Source organism: Pseudorca crassidens, chromosome 11, assembly GCF_039906515.1.
Source record: "Pseudorca crassidens isolate mPseCra1 chromosome 11, mPseCra1.hap1, whole genome shotgun sequence".
Taxonomy (NCBI): domain Eukaryota; kingdom Metazoa; phylum Chordata; class Mammalia; order Artiodactyla; family Delphinidae; genus Pseudorca; species Pseudorca crassidens.
Window position 1 is genome coordinate 26,890,682 of NC_090306.1, and position 22,412 is coordinate 26,913,093.

Below are 22,412 nucleotides of genomic sequence, written 5' to 3' on the forward strand. Positions count from 1 at the left end.
GTTGTGCATTTCTAAGAGTTTGTCCATTTCTTCAAGGTTGTCCATTTTATTGACATATAGATGCTTGTAGTAATCTCTCATGATCCTTTGTATTTCTGCAGTGTCAGTTGTTACTTCTCCTTTTTCATTTCTAATTCTATTGATTTGAGTCTTCTCCCTTTTTTTCTTGATGAATTTGGCTAATGGTTTATCAATTTTGCTTATCTTCTCAAATAACCAGCTTTTAGGTTTATTGATGTTTGCTATTGTTTCCTTCATTTCTTTTTCATTTATTTCTGATCTGATCTTTATGATTTATTTCCTTCTGCTAACTTTGTGTTTTTTGTTCTTCTTTCTCTAATTGCTTTAGGTGTAAGGTTAGGTTGTTTATTTGAGATGTTTCTTGTTTCTTAAGTTACGATTGTATTGCTATAAACTTCCCTGTTAGAACTGCTTTTGCTGCATTCCATAATTTTTGTGTCATTGTGTTTTCATTGTCATTTGCTTCTAGGTATTTTTTGATTTCCTCTTTGAATTCTTCAGTGGTGTCTTGGTTATTAAGTAGTGTATTGTTTAGCCTCCATGTGTTTGTAGTTTTTACAGATTTTTTCCTGTAATTGATATCTAGTCTCATAGCATTGTGGTCGGAAAAGATACTTGATATAATTTCAATTTTCTTATATTTACCGAGGCTTGATTTTTGACCCAAGATATGATCTAACCTGGACAATGTACCATGATCACTTGAGAAAAAAGTGTATTCTGTTGTTTTTGGATGGAATGTACTGTAAATATCAGTTAAGTCCATCTTGTTTAATGTATCATTTGAAGCTTCTGTTTCCTTATTTATTTTCATTTTGGATGATCTGTCCATTGGTGAAAGTGGGGTGTTAAAGTCCCATGATATGATTTTGTTACTATCGATTTCCCCTTTTATGGTTGTTGGTACTTGCCTTATGATTGAGGCGCTCCTATGTTCGGTGCATAAATATTTACCATTGTCATATCTTCTTCTTGGATTGGTCCCTTGATCATTATGTAGTGTCCTTTGTCTCTTGTAACAGTGTTTATTTTAAAGTCTATTTTTTCTGATATGAGAATTGCCACTCCAGCTTTCTTTTGATTTCCATTTGCATGTAATATCTTTTTCCATCCCCTCCCTCACTTTCAGTCTATATGTGTCCCTAGGTCTGAAGTGGGTCTCTTGTAAACAGCATATATACGGGTCTTGTTTTTGTATCCATTCAGCCAGTCTATGTCTTTTGGTTGGGACATTTAATCCATTTACATTTAAGATAATTATCAATATGTATGTTCCTATTACCATTTTAATTGTTTTGGGTTTGTTATTGTAGGTCTTTTCCTTCTCTTGTATTTCCTTCCTAGAGACGTTCCTTTAGCATTTGTTGTAAAGCTGGTTTGGTGGTACTGAATTCTCTAGCTTTTGCTTGTCTGTAAAGGTTTTAATTTCTCCATCAAATCTGAATGAGATCCTTGCTGGGTAGCATGTATCTATTCATATTAGAGTTTTCTTCTTTTTTGGATATATGCCTAGGAGTGGTATTACTGGATCATATGGTAACTTTATTTTTAGTTTTTTGAGAAACCTCCTTACTATTCTCCATAGTGGCTGTAGTAATTTACATTCTCACCAACAGTGTAGGAGGGTTCCCTTTCCTCCACATCCTCTCCAACATTTATTATTTGAAGACTTTTTGATGATGACCATTCTGACGAGTGTGAGGTGATATCTCATTGTAGTTTTGCTTTGCATCTCTCTAATGATTAGCAATGTTGAGCATCTTTTCATGTGCGTGTTGGACATCTGTATGTCTTATTTGGAGAAATGTCTATTTAGGTCGTCTGTCCCTTTTTTGATTGTGTTGGGGTTTTTTTGATATTGAGCTGTATGGGCTGTTTATATGTTTTGGAAATCAATCTCTTGTGGGTTGCATCATTTGCAAATATTTTCTCCTGTTCCATAGGCTGTCTTTTTGTTGCCAATAAGTGGTGCCAGACAGTTACATATAGAAGAATGAAACTAGAACATTCTCTAACACCATATACAAAAATAAACTCAAAACGGATTAAAGATATAAATGTAAGACAGATACTATAAAAAAAACTCCTAGAGGAAAACACAGGCAGAACACTCTTTGACATAAATCACAGCTATATATATTTTTTTTGATCTGTCTCCTAGAGTAATGGAAATAAATGCAAAAATAAACAAATGGGACCTAATTAAACTTAAGAACTTTTGCACAACAAAGAAAACTGTAAACAAAATGAAAAGACAACTTTTGTTTTGTTTGGGAATGGGAGAAAATATTTGTACTTCACTTTTGTGGGTGATATTGAGTCACCTGGAACCATGCTTGTTGGTCCACGTCCTTCTTTCAGAGTACTTTTGAGAGTAGATTTTCTTTTTTTAAATTTTTGTAGCACTCTAGGCCAAATAGCAAATATATGGATTTATAGCTTTCTTGGTCTGGCCATAAGTGTACAATCTGCTTCTGCAGCTGTACTGCCAGGTTCTTCAGGTATAAACTAAGAAGAATGCTGTGCCCACTTTAAAGGCTTAAGAGAGAGTTTTTCGTTGAAATAGTTTTAGAACAAAGAAAAGGAAATTCTACTTTACACAGTGGGCAAATGATAACTATGTGAAACTTTTTACCAGTTAATGTTATATGGTGACTGCCAATTCTCAGTGAAATCACAGACCCTTGTAAACCCCACAAGAGCTGGGTCATCTTCATCTTGTCATCATATCCCTAGTGCTGAGCACTGTATCTGACACATCACAGGCACCAAACAAATATCTGTTGAATAAATGAATGAAGGGTGAATAGTATTGAAAAGGTTTAGGTATGCTCAAAGATGGCAGAGCCTTAACATAATCCGAGGGAAAGTTGATAAGTATTTTTTGGGTATACTGGCTTGTTTATGTTGACACTGATGTAATAACTGTCATACTATCCCAGTAAATATTCCTTAGTACCATTTTCAGTGAGAGAATATTTCACTGGATGAATCCTTGAGCAGATGAAGTTCTTGAGAATTCCAGGTGGGTAGGTTTAGAGAGTTCATATCTGAATGGACATTGTTATACAAACAGACTGAAGAAAGGAATCAAAACGTTAATGAAGTTTTTACATTCCACTTTTAACCTGAAACCTAGGAGCCTTCAGATGCTTTCTGTACTCTTTTGTATTTTAAGCCACAATAGATTCTTTCTGCCTCTCTCAAAATTTCCCACTTGTTTTGTCATTTAGGAGGCCCCTTCTGAGTTTACCTCGTTGTTAAGCAGAACTGACAAAAGGTGAAGTTTTTCTGTTTAATGCAGACCTTAGAAGTTACCACCTGATTCTCAAATAGGGCTGAAAGACAAATGCTGGTATCATGTTCAAGATGCATTGTCCCTTGAATTCCTGTCTCTAAATATATCAGCCTTTTAACAGCAGCATGGTGATAACTAACGTGGAATTACTTACATTGGTAATATTTCTTTAGAAGGCAAAATTAGGCTTTTATATTTTGTTTTCATTACATTTAAGAAAGAATGTATCACATCCATATAAAGTAAAACTAGAAATTCCATTTTGGTGTTTTGTATTCAAAATGGTACAGCACCTTTATTACTATAAGAGGTTTCTGATGAAAAACATCTCCTCAAGTTAAAGAGTTTCTGGACAGTACGCAATTTTGATAACTTGTCATTTTATAGAATGATACCTGTTTTCAATAATATGTAACTGTCATATTTTCTCAATGAACCTCAAATATTTCTAATATTTTACATAACAATTTAGAGCATGTTTATGTCATCACATTTAAATTTTCTGAGGAAAAAGGGGGCTAGACCTTTATAATCTCAATTTAACCGATCTGTGGATATGGGCTTTCCCTGGGAAGGGGGTTTATGGCTGTCTCTGGCCAAAGTCAAGTCCCAAAGAGGGACTCAGCTGAGAGATGGTGGTTGCCAGCACTCCTAGGAGGTGTGTGTGTGTACTTCAGACCCAGGGTAAGGGATCTTGGTGGTACACAATGGCCTCTACTAGAAATGGAGGTGCAAAAAGTGTGTGTGACTGCCCATAGCTCGGGCTCCCTCCATTTTTTAATCATGGAAGCTCATATTTAACTTTAAAATTAGTTTTAAACTTTTTAATCATGACATCTAACATACTAGAGAACTTATAATACATGTATTACAAATAGACCATTTTCAATAACTTGGAAGCCCCCACACGAATCTCCTTAATTGTATTCTCTCCAGAGGTAACTGCTGGCCTAAGTTTAGTGTTTATCATTTACTGGCTACTCTTCACAGCTTTTTTTTTTTTTTTTCTTAATAAGAACATCAGGCAGATTGGGTTAGGGTACACAGTTCAGTCTATAACAAGATTGTTTTTTCCTTACAAACATCTTTATTACAAGTGTTCTTTTTAATAATCCTTCCTTCCTCCCTCCCTCCCTCCTTCTCTCTCTCCCTCCCTCCTTCCTTTCCTTCCTTCCTTCCTTCCTTTTTGGCTGCATTGGGTCTTCTTGCTGCGCATGGGCTTTCTCTAGTTGTGGCGAGGAGGGCTACTCTTCATTGTGGTGGATGGGCTTCTCATTGCGGTGGCTTCTCTTGTTGCGGAGCACAGGCTCTATGTCCGCGGGCTTCACTAGTTGTGGCATGTGGGTTCAGTAGTTGTGGCAAATGGGCTTAGTTGCTCCACGGCATGTGGGATCTTCCCAGACCAGGGATCGAACCTGTGTCCCCTGCATTGGCAGGCAGATTCTTAACCACTGTGCCATCAGGGAAGTCCACATGTGTTCTTAAGCACTTTTGTACATGCATTACAGAAAGGCTGCCTCATGCATTCACTGATATAGTACTGATTGTTCTCAACATGGCAAGCAAGTAGCACTCTTAGAAGCATCTTTCTTATATGTGTTCTTAAATGCTTCTCTGCATGCTTTCTTTTTATAGCTTTTTTTTGTTTTGTTTTTCACTATTTATTTAACATTTTTATTGGAATATAATTGCTTTACAATGGTGTGTTAGTTTCTGCTTTATAACAAAGTGAATCAGCTATACATATACATATAACCCCACATCTCTTCCCTCTTGCCTCTCCCTCACTCTCACCCTCCCTATCCCACCCCTCTAAGTGGTCACAAAGCACTGAACTGATCTTCCCGTGCTATGCAGCTTCTTCCCACTAGCTATCGGTTTTACATTTGGTAGTGTATATATGTCAGTGCCACTCTCTCACTTTGTTCCAGCTTACACTTCCCCCTCCCTGTGTCCTCAAGTCCATTCTCTTTTTTATAGCTTTTTAAAGCCATATAAGTAACTATTCCTAATCAATATATTTTTTAGTTTAGTTTTGTTTTTGAACTTTATATAAATGGAAACACCCCATTTTATATTGCCTTTTTCTGCTTAACATGATCTCATTTAGGTTTATTTTTATGGATGCTTGTAGCTGTAGCTCATTCTTCTTTACTGTATATCATCTCATTGTATGATGATTTATTATGTAATGCCACTGATTTGTTTTATATGGTCTTGTTTTGTTGGTTGGACTTTTGGTGTTACCTTTCCTTTCTTTTTTTAAATTTTAATGGAAGTATAGTTGATTTACAATGTTGTGGCAATCTCTGCTTTACAGCAAAGTGACTCAGTTATCCACATATAGACATCCTTTTTTAAATTTTTTTCCTTTTTAATTAAAATTTTTTTAAAATTAAAAAAATTTTTTATTGGCGCTACCTTTCCTATGAGAATTTGTATTTTAAGAGCTTCTAATTTAACCAAAGCCTTAATCTCTAATTGTTGACTTCCAAGTACTGTGACAAACTAGATGTAAATATCTTATTCAAGTAGGAACCTTTTATTTTGATAGAAATATCTTCCTTATACCACCTAATCAGACTCTGTTGACCCACAAAGGATGGTTGATTTTTTGTCAGGGCACAGTTAACATTATAAAATTCAACATTTTGTGACTTTACAGTTGAAAGACTATATTCAGGAATACCGTCTTTAAAAAAGACGTCTCGGGCTTCCCTGGTGGCGCAGTGGTTGGGAGTCTGCCTACCAATGCGGGGGACGCGGGTTCGTGCCCCGGTCCGGGAGGATCCCACATGCTGCGGGGCGGCTGGGCCCGTGAGCCATCGTCGCTGAGCCTGTGCGTCCGGAGCCTGTGCTCCGCAACGGGAGAGGCCACAACAGTGAGAGGCCCGTGTACCGCAAAAAAAAAAAAAAGAAAAAAAAAAGACGTCTCATTTTTAAAAATGAGATTGAAAAGTTAACCAGGAGTCAGTAAATAACTGTGGTATATAGAAACAAATTTTGTGTATGGGCACCTCATGAATAATACTGAACATCATTTCTGAGTTTTATTGCTGTGATTGTCAAACATGGGGTCTTAGCCTGGAACACAGCTATTCAAAATAATGAATCATGGGCAATGAATCAAGAAATGTTGAACTTAAGCCTGCAACTCTAAGAATGAAGAATTCTGCTAATTGCTTGGGTTTTCATATTGTACTAATGTGGTGAATATCTTTTCAAAAAAGATTAATTTGCCTGGAAATGGCCTTTCTCTAATGGTTTTCCTCATGCAGAAGAAATTCCTACAGGAAACCTTGACCTTCAATGTAATTTCCAGTAGCTAAAGACAGAACAAATCAATAGCTTTTAGTTTGCTAAATGTCTAGGTCTACCCTGTTAGATCTATGAAGGACCAGAGAGATACATTGAAATTTTGTGATTGTAGTTTAAACTGCTTATAATTAATGATGGTGTTAATTATTTGGGATTAATTATTCTGTTAAACTTATCAGTTATTAAAATAGTAGTCAAAGATCAAGTAAAAGGTTTATGGAAAAATTACTAGATTTATATTGAAAATGACCAGATATTTAAATTACGCTTATGTTTAAGAAATACAAATATTTATGATATGCCAAAGATCCCTTTTTAACATTAAACAACTCGGTTAACAAACAAAATTAGGCTCTTCTGGGAAACTAATTTCCCTAATTCCTAGAAAACATAAGCGACTGGAATACCATATCGGGATTCAGTGAAGAAAACAGAATTCACTCTAGATATTTGAGTAGAGAGGACTTAACACAGGAATTTGGGTGTTTACACACTTGTGAAAGAGTTGGAGGAGCAGAAATCAGGAGGCCAGCTGCTGCTATTCCTGCCGTCACATGTGTCGTTGACACGGCTGACAACTCACAAAGCTGGTAACTGGACACTGGCACACTTATATCTGTTGGGACTCGCTTCCCAAACACAACAGCAGCTGGAAAATGGCCTCCACATTCATACCCAACTGTGTCATGCTTGAGGAACCTAAGCTGCATCTAAAACCCCAGCTATAAGACAGTCTGAAAAATGTAGGTTTTTGCCTTCTAGCCCCTATGGCACAGGAGGGAATTCAGAAGAGGTGGGAGTGGGTGCTAAGTGTCCAAAGATAAGATCCATGAAGCAAAAATTCCACAAATCTATATAGGTCTATTTATCATGACTTGGTAATGTTTCCTAAATATCATGATATGTAGGTCAGATATTAGATGCCTTTTGTCAGACAGAGCCCCTGTGAGACGCATGGTATTAGACAACTGTAGATGGTTTTCCAGTTGACATTTTAAAAATGTTTATGACCTAAGTTAGGTGTCTACTTAAGTCTCTTTTCATTGCATAGAAACTATTTTCTCTTGACATTTGTCAGCAAATATATCGTAGAAAATAAGCTTTTATAGTCACATAGCTTTATGTACTGTATTTCAGCCACTACCTCTTCCCCCACCAGGCAATATGCTCCAGAACATGCTTCTCTGAGGAAATCTGATACCATTATTTATTTTTCCATTGAGTAGAATTAATTCCACAACATGGCTGAAGACTGCTTTGTAAAGGACTTTATCAACAGGTTAAAGGGATCTGAGGTCCAAAATTAACTCATTGAATTAACTTCCCTTTCTCTGTATTCTTGCTAACAGTTTAACTGTGTACTTTGCATTTTGATCTAGTACAGAGGCATTGTATTGATATCTTCTGGTTTGAAATTTTTTTAAAATTTGATTTTGTGCTAGATAATGGTATCAAGAAGCAATAGTTAGGATTAAGTTTTATTGTGAGTTATAAAAACTAAGATAATAATAGCATAAACCCAATAAAATTTTATTTCTCTCTCTTGTGTGCAATGTCTGAAAAAAGTGGTCTAGAGCTAGTGTGACCAGGTTCCACTCAGGTCACCGTGCTGCCATACCAGAACGTGGCCTTCATCCCGTGGTCCAGGTGAGTATCATCAGCATTCCAGGAAGAATGGGTAAAGGAGACAAAAAGAGCAAAGGGCACATGTCCACTGTCTCTTAAGGAAGGTTTTGAGGAGCTGTTGGGTTACACTTCACCTACATCCCACTGGCTAGCACTTAGTCATATGACTTTACTCAGTTGCAGGTGAGGCAGAGAAATGTAGTCTTTATGCTGGGCACCATGTGTCCTGTTAAAAGTCAAGTGTATGCCTTACCCAACTTTCATACAAATATTTACTCTTGAAGGTTATCTGAATACTCTCCCCGCAAAATCACTTTTTTCAGAAAAGGAAATTAAGTTTTACTGTTTGGCTGACCTGACACATTATTTACCTTGGGTAGAACAAATTATTTTAATAGAAAAACATACTCAATATTTCCACCTAGGTTAGCAAGAACACATTGTCTCCTGCTGCACCCCTAAGCAGCAAGAAAGGGAGTTGTTTCACTTTGTGCCCCTCGAAGTTTCCCCTGATTTGAATTCTTCAGGAGGATGGAGTTTGGTGTAAAAATGGGCAGGATAAGGGACTGTGGGGTTGTGGATCTCAGGTCAGCAGAAGAACAGTAAGCGAAACCTGGTGGCATGAGGAAGGGCTGGAGGGGGCAAGGAAATTCAACACCCAGGTTTTCCTTCCTCTATCATTTCCTGTTTTACCACTATGGAGTTTGCTTTCTGCTTTAAGGTGATCCCTGGGACACCGAAAAGCAGAGGAATAAAACTGAAGGCAGAAACTGAAGCCTGGGGACCTCTGGGCAGCAGCCAGATCTACAAAAAGGAAGTAATCACTAGGAGCCAGGCATTTTGAAAACATCATCTCAGTTTATTCCCTCAACAATCCTATAATCAATAATTTTCAACTCCATTTACCAATGAGGTAAAATTGACACTCAGGAAGTTAAACTCCCCAGAGTCACACAGCCATTGAGAAGTAAAGTCAGAATCCAAACCCAATTCTTTCTACTCAGCTAAACTAATGTCTCATTGAGGTAACTGGAGATTATCCAAACACCTCAAGCTCAAGCCAACTTTCTTCCAAGGTAATTTGGTCAATGAAGGTACAACTTCTGTTCCATAATTAGCAGGTAAAGGTGAGGAATAGTAGATGTCAAGAAAAGGAGAGAATGAAAAAAAAAAAAGGAGAGAATAAAAAAGAGACACAGTAGTTTCTGAAATGATTTTATTCTACCTCTACAGTTCAATTGAGCATCATCTTCTTTTATTGTTCTCCTTGAAATCATGATTATTTGCTTAACTGCAGTTCCTAGCTCTCCTATCATTCTTCAACCATAAACTTTCAAGGACTTTTTCTAAATGCAATGCAACAGCCATAGTAGATAAACTTGCTCTTTTATCTGCAGCATTTGAAAGAACAGTTGTCTTATAAGTCAAATGAAATCAGTTTGCTAAAAAATGTTAATTCTTTTTTCTTTGAGTGTCTCTACATAGGGCAGGCAATGTTGGTTGATTATTCTGCAGCCCCCTTTTTCCTTGCTCAATTATACACTGACTTTGTTCAAGTATTCACCATTCATGAGTCTCAGGGAAGGTAGCCCCTGCCTTCGGTGAAATATGATTGGTTTAAGAAAGGAATAGTAGGGACTTCCCTGGTGATCCATCGGTTAAGACTCCGCGTTCCCAATGCAGGGGGCCCGGGTTCCATCCCTGGTCAGGGAACTAGATCCCACATGCCGCAACTAAAAGATCCCGCATGCCAGAACTAAAGATCTTGCACGCCACAAAAAAGATCACGTGTGCTGCAACTAAGACCTTGCACAGCCAAATAAATAAATAATTTTAAAAATAATAAATTTATAAAAAAAGAGAAAGGAATAGTAGTTTCATTTTTCTCACCAGGAATTGATTTAGGAATGGATGTGTGATGTAATTCTGGGCAATATGAAATGAGGAATGTCTGATGGAAGCTTCTGGGAAATTTTTCTTTGTTTTTAAAAAAAAGAATGCAAGAAAGGAATGTTTACTTTTCTGGCCTTTGGACGTGGCTCTGTGAAGGTGAGATGTTTGGAGTTGCTGCAACCATTTTGTCAACATGAAGAAATCAACCTGGAGACAAAACCTAATATGGTGAGGATGACAGCAGAAAGATTAAAGGAATCTGAGTTCTCTCTTTTTTAAAAAAATATTCATTTATTTATTTTGGTTGTGCCTGGTCCTATTTGCGGCATGTGGGATCTTTAGTTTTGGCATGCCTGTGGGGTCTGGTTCCCCGACCAGGGATCGAGCCCGGGCCCCCCTCACTGGGACAGCAGAGTCTTACCCACAGGACCACCAGGGAAGTCCCAGAATCTGAGTTCTTGATGACCTCAATGAACTGCTGAAATAACCAAACCTGAGCCTAAACCTGATGTCCCTGTTACTTAGGCAAAAATCATTTATTGCCTAAGCCATTTTGAGTTGAACTTTCTACTTACTCAACTGCAAATGAAGCATCTTAAGTGATAAACTAAAACAGGAGAAACACAACATGAGATGAAGAATTGGGTCATTTTAGAGATGAGACACCAAAAGTTGGAGTATGTTAATATGCTATTTAATATGTTCACACCTAATTCTTTTTAAAAAAAGCTGTTTTGACCGTACCACTAAAATAGATTATTTATGTCTTTTAAATTTAGGACTGCAAAAATCTCCAATTAGAGCAAGGAGTAAAAGAAACAAGTTCCTGAGGAAAATAAATTTTGTCTATTTTCAAAATATTAGAATTTTCATGCACTTATTACAGGAGTGTCAATTCTGACTTAACCCCTTCTGGCTAAAAACAAAGGTATTTTCTTAATTATTCTCTGCTTCTCACTCTAACCATTTCTTGTTTTATGAGAGAGATCTATTCCAGAAGACCTGTGTAGGTCTAGAGTGCCTTAACCCTCACCACACAGTTGATGACTTTTCATTTCCCAGGTGAAGCGAAGGGCACTGTAAACTGTCACAGTGAAGTCAGTTTCACGAAGAGCTGTGAGAGCTTCCTCAGAAAGGTACATCTCACTGGTCCTCAGCTCCAGGAACAAGTGCTCAATACATGTATGTTGAAAGATATCCTAATTGAAAATGGATACCCCTAACTTCCTTTCCAAAACAAGAAAACACCCAAAACACTGTTACTGGGAAGAACATACTGCAATGGTTCTAAGAAAATCTGCAACAATTTGGACTTGATTTTTATTCCTTGCCAGATGTGTGTTAGCAGCTTACAAGCAAAATTCAGGCTTCGGAGAGATTTAACTGCTTCTTGAAGTGGGATTTATGAAGAGGTCTGATCAGCCAGATGTAAGAATGTTGCTGTCTCAACCTGCTTCTCTGGGCTAATACGTAACTCCTGAGTTACCTTCTCATCCACAGATGCAGCACTCCAGGTGGGAATGAGACAAAATGTTCAGGAACTAGTCCTAAATCTATTGAAGTCGCTGATTTTCAGATTTTACTAAATGATGACTAAGCCCAGGTATGGTTTACTAGTAGTCCAGGTTTTAGCAAGATGAATTGGGCTAGACTGTGAACAAGATAAATGCCTTTTTTCCTCTTGACTATGGCTCACATCACTGCTGGTCACAGTGTTTACAACAGAAGCACAGCTTCAAGAATCATCTAGGTTCACTGATTGAACCAAAGGTTTGTGACATGCAACATACTGTAGCCCTTTTTGGAGATTTCACAATGTACGCTGCATATTAGGGGCTGTGAGAAGTCTTGTAATCCAGATTCTTTCAATATTTGTATAACTCAGCCCTTTTCAGACTTCAAGTATGGGATATTTCTTTGCGCATAACACTTATAAATACTCCCAAAGATCTTGTGTTCTGAAGAACAGACTTTCAGCAACACTTGTCTGGGCCATATTTATTTTCCTCATTTCTACCTGGCCTTCTGAGGGATGAATCAGTATGTGTATGTGTGGGTGTACAAAATGCATGGCTGGGGGGAAGGTCGGGCTTTTAATTGAACCAACCTATCTGAGAAGTGAGAAACTTCCCCCAACTAACCCTAGCCTTAACCCTAACCCTTACCCTTACCCTCCCAGTAAGTAGAACAGTCACAATTTTGAGTTCAGGCTGGCTGGTCCTAGAATCAATCCTCTTAACCATTATGTCAGACTATCCTCTTAACTTGCCAAGAGACAAGCCAAAGAGAGCCCCACGTTTCCCTAGCACGGAGACCTGAGTCTTGCATTCTTGGCTCCCAGGGAACCCAGAGAGAAGCCATCCCACCTGGGTTTACATGGCCCCTCTGCACTTTCTAGCTATGCAGCTTTGGAATGTGACCTAACCTTTCTCTGCTTCAGGTTATTTTCATGTGTAAAATGTATTAAAAAAAAAAAAAAAGAAAAAGAAGTACATACCTCATGAGGAGGCTGTGAGAAGTGCTCAACATATGTCCACTCTGGTTCAGTCAAAGCCAGTCACACAAGCCTCTGCCTACTCACCCTGGTCTGTCTTCTACTCTGTCAGGAAGACTGTGTCATCTTCTACACCGTGGTCTCTCAGATATTTAAAGACAGATAACACAACACCCTTCTTCCAGGCTGGATATTGCTGGGTTCTTTGTGTCTCCCTATGACTTTCAAAATGCTTTCCCTTAACATATTTTAAACAACTTCTATGCCAATGTGTGGCATTTTGGTCTCTCTTTCTGAGTAGATCATAAAAAAAGACGTTTTCCAGGCTTCCCTGGTGGCGCAGTGGTTGAGAGTCCGCCTGCCGATGCAGGGGACACGGGTTCGTGCCCCGGTCCGGGAAGATCCCACATGCCGCGGAGCAGCTGGGCCCCGTGAGCCATTGCCGCTGAGCCTGCGCGTCTGGAGCCTGTGCTCCGCAACAGGAGAGGCCACGGCAGTGAGAGGCCTGCGTACCTCAAAAAAAAAAAAAAAAAAAAAAAAGAGTTTTCATTTTAGTTACAGTTCTTAAAGGGTTGAAGTTTATTTCATAAGAGATGAAACTGTCATTTCCACTATAAATAAAACATTAAATCTAAAGCCGAGTTTTGTTTTGAAGAGTTTGTTTCCTTTTTAATCTATTTTCACTTCCACAATGAATACTTTAAAATGCAACAGTTACTGAATCTGAAGATAGGCCAGTTACAGGGTCATGTTAGACATTAGTTGAATGAATGATTGCATGTTTTTCTTCTGTTACTTTAATAAGAACTGAGTCTTTTATGATACAAGAAGATACTCTAAAGAGGACTTGACCAGATGCCTTCTAAATTCCCTCCTAATCCTCAGATTCTGTGATTCAAGGCTTCTGCAATTTTGTTCAAAGTACACACATACCGAAGTCCTGCTCATTCCAATGCAGTGCCTTCATTATATATTTTATTCAGAGGAAATTTCATTTGTAACTATAGTATATAAATTACATATATATATACACGTTTCAATATATATTAAAACATACATATTATTTATATATTTAAAATTATTTATATATTTAAAACACACATATTATTTATATATAAACGTATATATATACGTTTCAATATATATTAAAACATACATATTTATATATAAATATACATATTTATATATTAATATATATTAATATATAAAAACATACATATTATTTATATATTATATATTTATATATATTTATATATAATATATATATTAAACATACATATTATTTATATATGTGTGTGTGTATATATACATATTTCTCCCCCAGCATTTCCTTCTTTCTTCTAAGGAATTGCTTCTTCATAGGGTGATAAAATTGGTTTTAAAGTGGTTTATCTACTCATGCTGCTTATTTTCCCATTTGACATGTTAATCCCCTCTTTATCGTATCAAACAACCCTTTGGGTTTTTTCCATCTGGTATAAAATTTTTCATTTGATAGAAATCCAGGGCAGCAAACTCCCATATTCCAGAAGATCGTTAAGAATTCTTGACAAGGCAGCAAGGCCTTTAGATCTCTTAACATAAATGCATGCAGAGTCCCAGCTCAGTCCCTTTGTTCCTTTGATGACATGGGTACAGTCTGGGACACATAGAAAAGAAAAAAAGCTTTGTGTATAGACCTGTGATCAAAAGTGATATTCAGGGTGCTTCCCTGGTGGCACAGTGGTTAAGAATCCGCCTGCCAATGCAGGGGACATGGGTTTGAGCTCTGGTCCGGGAGGATCCCACATGCTGCGGAGCAACTAAGCCTGTGAGCCACAACTACTGAGCCCAAGGGCCACAACTGCTGAAGCCCACGCACCTAGAGCCTGTGCTCTGCAACAAGAGACGACACCACAATGAGAAGCCCGTGCACTGCAACGAAGAGTAGCCCGTGCTCGCCGCAACTAGAGAAAGCCCGCGCACAGCAACGAAGACCCAACGCAGCCAAAAAGAAATATAAATAAATTTATATATAAAAAAAAAAGTGATATTCAACTGCATAAGGACCTCCCTCAGAAGTGTTCATAGAAAGTAAAGAAGTGAGGTTTTTGTAAACAAAGGGACAAAGCAGGACATGGGGATCAAGCATAGTCTATCTTTTCATGGTCACAGACCCATTCAATTTACTGAAATCTAGCAATACCTAGATTTGTATGTCTCTCCATTTTCACATGTTTTAGTCGCTAGCTAGTCCCATCTTTCTTATAGGAAGTGTTTCTTGGTAAAGAATTTAGGACTAATTAGGGAAGAAATACAGCAATTAAAAAGTATTAAACCCTTAGTAATTAAAGTTGAATTTATGTCATGTCAATCATACCACATACACCAAGATACACAAATAAATCAGATACTCACAGATACCAAGGCAGGCAATGTTATTTTTGCCTCATTTTGTGTTTAATATTATTGAAGGCTCTACTAATGTCTTAAAAACACAGAAACTTCTTGAATATACATTAATTCTCTGGAGGAATAAATATACTCCAAATGCTTATCATCAGAATTCTGATAAAAGGGATATAATTTCTTTCTTCAGTATTTTAAAAATTGGTATCTAAATAATTTCATTTTGAACTAGGTTAGTAACCTAAGTCTTCTTCACTGAGCTTTTGAAATTGAAAAAATTTTAAGTTCCAAATATAATAAAGACTTTGGGAATTCCCTGGTGGTCCAGTAGTTAAGACTTGGTGTTTTCACTGCCGTAGGCTCGGGTTCGATCCCAGGTTGGGGAGCTAAGATCCCACAAGCTGTCTGGCCAAAAAAACCAAAACAAAACAAATATAATAAACACTTAAGTACACATTCAAATTGAAAGTGGCAATTTATTTCCTATTACACTTTTCTGGCCAAAAGGAGCTGAAGGATTTTTTTCCTTCTTACTTTCTTACAACAGATATTGTCAGATTTTTTTTTAAAAAGCAAAATATAACAGAATTATAGTTAAGAAGACTAATTCTATCTGAATGGTATTAATCACAGCCCAGTTAAAATAACACTTAATATAGACTCACTTCAATAGATGATGCTGTCAACTTTAAAACATTAGTATTTCTCGTATCATTTCTGGACAGCCTAGACACATTTTTCCTCAACATAACTTCATTTTTTTTCTAGCTTTTCCTTGACTTAAAATAATGGCCTAAGGAAGGTCACATGAGTTTAGTGGTTCTATTTTTTAAATGTTGGGCAAAGTAGGGCTGGTTGATAATGTACTTCATTAAAATGAGCTGTGTTTTCAGGGCCCTGGCTGGTCCAGTAGTCTGAGAGGCCTAGGTTTCTTTTGTAGCCAAACAGTAGAGTCCATTCTTCCACCAGCCCATAGCAGTGGCTGAAGAAGTCCAGGAAATAGATTACACTGAATGCTACTGTCAGAAGAGATTTGCATTTAATGGTGTTAATATAGGTGAAGTATTTCCTTGAGTAAAAATCCTACTTATTCAGTATTTTGAGGGAACACTGAATTTCATAACCATAGTTGACTTTCTCTGTAGAAAAGACTTTTACATTTGCTATGATCACTTCCTTTCAATTTCTTTTCCTTATAGTCATGCATGTTCTGTGACCTAAATTTCTTAAGTTCATTGAAAATCAGAGAAAAAATTCAAGAGGATAAAAACAAGCACAAAGTAAACAAACAAGTAATTTTGTCATTACATTTTCACCTGGATAACCCCACAAATATTTCTTGTTGTTTCCATTCTGTTTCAACACTGCAGAACAAGACACTCATGGCTCAATGGTGAAGCAACGTGCATGTGAGTGACAAAACATGGAAACCAGAAAAGGAATATAAATGTAAATCAAACTTTTAAAATCCTAGTAATACAGCAGCTTCCTTCCTTATTTATTCTGTTAACGTCCATTCCACATGAATTCACATTTCGATTCCAGTAGGACATACACTGTCAGCCGTGATCAAAAAGACCACTATTTGTAGAGGGTAAAATCGAGCCTGTTGCCAGTATCCACTGGTGGCAAACTTGCAAATGTCCTCTGGAAAACTAATAAAATTATAGTTTGATTATTTGTTTTCTGGATCCTGGGGACCATGGATATAGAAAAGGACAGCAACAGGACACGCTTTTTTGAAGTTTATTGGGCTGGGAAGTAGAAAAATAGGTGTTTTCCTTTGGGGCTTTTTGTGACTGAGAATGATGAGGTTCATATTTCTGAGAGCACTTTTTCATGTTCCTCAGTCTTTCAGGGAGTGGTAGGCTTTGGCAGTCCGGCTGTTGACAAAATCTGTCTTCTTAAACTGAGCCTTTGAATAAGCAAACAGAAATGTGAAAGGTTAACAACATTTTCACACAAGAAAATGCAGTTTTTAGTGAATTCTCACCAGGGTCAAGTCAAGCGGGACATTATTATCTGGCTCTTTTTAGCATTCTTACCTTCTTGTAGGCATTATGGAGCTCCGTGTGGGTCCACAGAGAATATAGGAGAACAGAAGCAGCTTTACTTGCTTTGTTGGAAGCACAGCTGAAAAGAAGAAAAGGACATTTTTCGGAGATCAGTGAGAAAGTATGAGGCTTCTGGATGCTGTCTTTGGACGTTCTGTAAATCTTCTTCAATTGCTGTCACTCAGGAGCCATCCATTAAGTCAGGCCACTCACCATGACAAGAGATTAGATGGTGAGCTTTAGGAGGCCAGGGGCCACGTTGGTGCTTTTGTTTTTTTAAAAATCTTTTCAAACCACTAGCAAAGTGCTAACAAATAGTTTATAAAGCAAATTCCTGATATTTATAAGGCATGTATTCTTAGAGTATAATAATTTCTTGAATTTATTTATAGCATAAAATTTATATTTGTACATTTATATTACATATTTTTAGAAAATACTTGTATATTTATAACGCATATTTATATAGTATAAACGCATGAAAGTATGATTGAAAAATATGTGTAACTCTTAGACTTAGTGACTCCATGAATGTAGGGATTATGTACCTTTTTCAAATTAATAAATTCTTACTGGAGCAGCTGTTATTTTAATACAGTTTCAAAATTTATGTTTTTGTATATAGCAAATGGAAAGTGTGTTCCTGTTATAAATCCAAGTCCGCACTGAATCTGACATTGTACTTACTTTTTTTTTTGGCCACACTGTGCAGCATGTGGGATCTTAGTTCCCCGACTAGGGATTGAACGTGAGCCCCCTGCATTGGAAGCTTGGAGTCTTAACCACTGGACTACCAGGGAAGTCCCCTTACTTTTTTTTTAAACTTTATTATTATTATATGTACTTTTTATTTAAACTTTATTATTATTATTTGTATATGTTTTTGATGTTCTGCTTTTAAATTTGTCTCAAACTTCTTGTTTCTGGCTAAGGATCAGTGCTTTCTTAGGTTTCTCTCTCTTCCATCACTTGAATTAGCACATGGCTGCATTTTTTCTTTTAACAAAGAAACAAAGATTTTATTTTTCCTATCACAGGAGTTTGTAAGCATGCAACCAAGAACAGAGAATGCAAAGCTGTATGAAGAAGCCCATGCTGGGTTCATTTAATAGCTAAAAGACCTTGCCTTTCATACCAGCAGTGTAAGGAGGGTAAGTAAAATTAGCACCTTACAGATTTTTTTTTAGTACCTCAGGGACTTTTCAGAATCACTTGCTAATAACTGAAGTACTAATAAATCCATGAAAACTGTGGATCTCTAATATTTAAAATTGTAAGTTCTTAAATTGCAAGGGTGTTATAGTCATGAAGTTTGTTCATTAAGTTGGTTGCTTGGCACTTGGAACTCATTTATTCAAAGATGAAATGTAAATGGTGATTGGTTATCAGGCTAGCCCATAAATTATGGGTTAGCTGTACAACACTCTAGCAAGGAAGAGACAGTAGACCCAACTGGTAGGAGTTCCTTGTTGAATTTTTTTTTTCTTTTTGGAGACAGGGCATATGAGGACTGGCTTACAAATGGGACACTCAGTGCAATGAAAAATAACAGAATAGCACACCCTGTAATTTTCTAAGCTACAAGAAATTTCCAAAAGTGATGGTGTATTCCCATGTGCTTCTTACATCTGAATACTCAAATAATTAAAGTCATACTGTCTTATAGAGATTTGGTTAGAAGTTTGGATGACAACTTGGAATAGTCGTTTCTGCTTTGCAGCAATAATTCATACTTTCCACAAAGGCTGAGCAACTGCTACTTGGGAGCAGGTAAATATTCCCTGCTTTTGGGAAATGGACATTCTAACTAGGGCTCCTTTTAATCATGTGACTCTGAATGTAGTCCTCCTTCCATGTGAGCTTTGCCAAAGGGGAACTGCAGAGCACAAGGGGCCTAAACTGGGCGGGGCTGTGGGGGGAAGGGTTGTGCTCATTCGGGATACCACAGATCCCTATGCTAGCCTCTGCACAGCCAAGCACACATTTTTCTACTACAGGTCAAGTCCGTTTGCTTTGCAACTCATTAGAACTGGCCTATAATAACATTTGTTTTCTTTTTTGGTTACTTACAAAACTAACTTTATTTAACAAGTCAAACAATTCAGAGTCATATAAAGAGAAAAAAATAATACTCTTCATACCCCCTTGGGATCCCATCGCTCTGAGTTAACTAACAGTAATAATTTGGTTACACAATGTTTTTCATTCTCTTCTTCACCTTTTATTTTTAAAATGGGGAATATTTGAAGACACAGACACAAGGATGTGGGATGACTTACATGCATTAAATCTTCTACTTCAAAAGAGAATAAGAGATGGAAGAGATGTGATAAAGAAAACTGAGAAAGCAAGGATTTCTTGTTACGCTGCCTCCTACTTCCCCTCCTCATGCTATTACGGGTGACACCTGCTTCACATATTTAAGTGAGGAAAAGGGCATTCCTTGTCCATAGGACTCCAATTTGCTTACTTTCTTCTCTTTTTAAATCACAGCTGTGATTCTGGGAAACAATTAATTAGGTCAATAAAATGCTGGAATGCACGACCCAGATAAGCTATGGAGTTTTACTATTTCTGGATATTTTAGAAGAGAATGAGCAACTACTTGGCTTAGAGGATTCAGCTTTCACTTGCCTGATCACCAAGGACTGGAACAGATGATCCGGTCCGGCTTTACAATCTTATTTTTTGGCCATGTTGCCCATGGTACTCAATGCCTGGACATTCACAACTGCATTATTTACATATGAGAGTGGTGGTGGGGAAAGGGGAGACGCTGACAGGCAGATGCTAAAGGACTTACGTGTCACCTGTGCTTATGGTCATAATTTTCTGCAGGCCCCCAGTGTTTAGAAGATCCCGTGCATTCTGGTAACTATTTTGGATTATATTGTTCAATGTGTAACAGGCAGAGGCTGTAGTTTCAATGAGAAGATCAGTACTTGGGACTGTGTTGGGAATTATGGAAACCAAATCAGGTAGAGTTTCTCTGGCTACAAATGAAAGAAAAAAGAACACTTGATTAAAAAGATTGTTTCTTAACCTCAAGATCCCAATAACATTTAAGAAGAAACATTTGGTTAACAAACGTATGGAAGGATGTAACCATTTTAATACTCAAATTACCAAAAAAAAAAAAAAAAAAAAAAAAAGATTTTTAAAAAGATGATACTTTGTGGTCAGTGTACTGGAGATCTTTCCAGAAAGCAATTTGACAGAAATGTCAAAATTTTTTTTAAATTTTCACATTTTTTGATTCAGTATTTCCACTTTTGAGAATTCATCCTGAAGACATCACTTTAAAAATGGTAAAAGCAGAGATCTTTATTATAGTATTATATATATCATAAAAAATTTTAAAAAGCCTAAACATCCCAATAATATGAATATGATTAACTAAAGCACATCTGCAAAGAATATTATGCACCCCAAAACATATCTATGAAGCATGTATAATAACAAGAAAATATTTGTTAATATTCTATGTGAAAATAACCGGTATACTTAAAGGATAAACACATATACAAGAAACCTGAGAAGAAATACACTAAAACAGTAACAGCCCTTGTTCTTCTACAATAGTATTAGTGGTGACTTAAAAATATTAAAAAAAAATTATCTGTACTGCCCAAAGTTTCTTTAATACGTAAATAACCGTTATTAAAAAAAAGGTAAAGAAACTATTTAAAATTTATTTTTTCACTACATATATAAAATCTTGGTTATAGGGTTTTCGTTTAGCTTTTTCTGTAGTAACAAGAGAGGTATTAATATTTGATGATGTCATTATACTTTGTCCTATGGTATATATTTCAGGCAATATGAATTTATACTTGATATTTTGCAAAAGTTCTTTCCATGTATGCTTTTTTTCCCTGTAACTACTTTGGACTCTCCTTGAAAGATAGAGAGCATGCTTCTATTGCTTTGTACAAATACTTCTGCCTAATTTTATTTTCTTCATCTGAGTTTATGTGACACCTTGAACTGCACTTCTCTCTCTGATACCAGACTGTAATTAGCTATGTGCCTGTCTGAATTCCAAATGGAGCCATGAGTTGCTTGAGGACAATTATTGTATTCATTTCTGGATTTCCAGCATCGATCACTATGCCTAAAATAGAAAGGTACTCAATAAAAGGAACGGAACCATATGTCTTCCTTTGATAATACCTGGACCTGATTGACAGGAAAGACATACCTTCTGCTCAAAGGCCTGAACACTTCCTTTTTCACTGTTGTCTAAGCATCTTGGCATAGTGTTAGGAGCTCAGAGCTCAGTCTTTGAAGCTACACTTTGTTAGTTTTAGTCTTGTCTCTGCTACTTCATGGCTGTGTGGTCTGGGTAAGTTACTTAACCTCTTTATGCTGCATTTTCCCAATTTGTAAAATGGAATAATAATAGTATTTACTTCACAGGACTGTTTTGAGGGATTAAATGAGTTACCATGTGCTAACTGTATCACAGTTCCCGGCACATAGTAAGCTCTCCACAGATGTGAGTAACTACCAGAAGGCTTCCTCCTCTTAGTAAGTTAAACCACAGAATGAAAGGCCTTGAGAACCTGAATTTTCCTTTTGCTGAATTTAGGTCGACAGCATGAAAACAAGTGTGAGACAGTCACAACAGAAAATGTACAACTGATCTCTCTGCAGGGTGCATCAATGGCTGGCTGAGACCAGGCTGCCCACGCTGAGACTGATCCCTGCTGAGAGAGTTCCACCTCTCCTCCCTCAGTATGACCAACAAGAATGTTCAATTCTACAGATCAATTTTACGGTCGAAACTTTGGGTTATGTCTGAGGAGGAGTGAGAATTAAGAGAAGTTAGAATCTCTAACATTTTATATCATGTTTGTTTTTCTTAGAAGAGTAGTATAACTGTTTATATCGACAAAGTTAAACACTACAGTACAGTAAAGGAGGGGTCATTCCGTCTCTCTACTCACACACACACACACACACACACACACACACACCCTGAGGGCCTGAGTAAATACATTCACTTTGAGACAAAGTTAGATCTTTAATAGTGAAATATAAAATCAAAGGCCCTATCATGATATTGGAGGGTTATAGCTCAATGTCATATTATTGAAGGAGATTTTAGTTAATGCTGGTGCTTGCACATACATTATGTTATCTGATCCCTGGAAAAACACTGTTCTATAGTGATTACTAATTTCATTCGGTTTAGGGCAGTTAAATGACTATCCAAGGTGACATGTGGCAAAGTAACATTATAGGATGCAGACCAATGTCTTCTGCATGAGACCTGTTACTCTGTCACCATGCTAAGTTGCCTATCTTCAAGTTTTTA

General features: G+C 37.0%; 1 protein-coding gene and 1 long non-coding RNA gene across 2 annotated transcripts in view; one reads left to right on the plus strand and one right to left on the minus strand.

Moving 5' to 3' along the window:
* Positions 1–11,016, plus strand: part of LOC137201778 (uncharacterized) — a 100,501-nt gene extending 89,485 nt beyond the window's left edge. Inside the window, exon 4 of the long non-coding RNA XR_010932317.1 lies at positions 8,204–11,016. This is a non-coding gene — a long non-coding RNA (uncharacterized lncRNA). The remainder of the gene's footprint in view (positions 1–8,203) is intronic.
* A 4,478-nt stretch (positions 11,017–15,494) lies between these two features.
* Positions 15,495–22,412, minus strand: part of PKP2 (plakophilin 2) — an 84,592-nt gene continuing 77,674 nt past the window's right edge. The window contains exons 11-13 of the mRNA XM_067696114.1: positions 19,896–20,085; positions 17,084–17,171; positions 15,495–16,953 (exon numbers count right to left, since the gene is read on the minus strand). Coding sequence (XP_067552215.1) covers positions 16,885–16,953; positions 17,084–17,171; positions 19,896–20,085 — 347 coding nt within the window. The 3' untranslated portion in view covers positions 15,495–16,884. The remainder of the gene's footprint in view (positions 16,954–17,083; positions 17,172–19,895; positions 20,086–22,412) is intronic.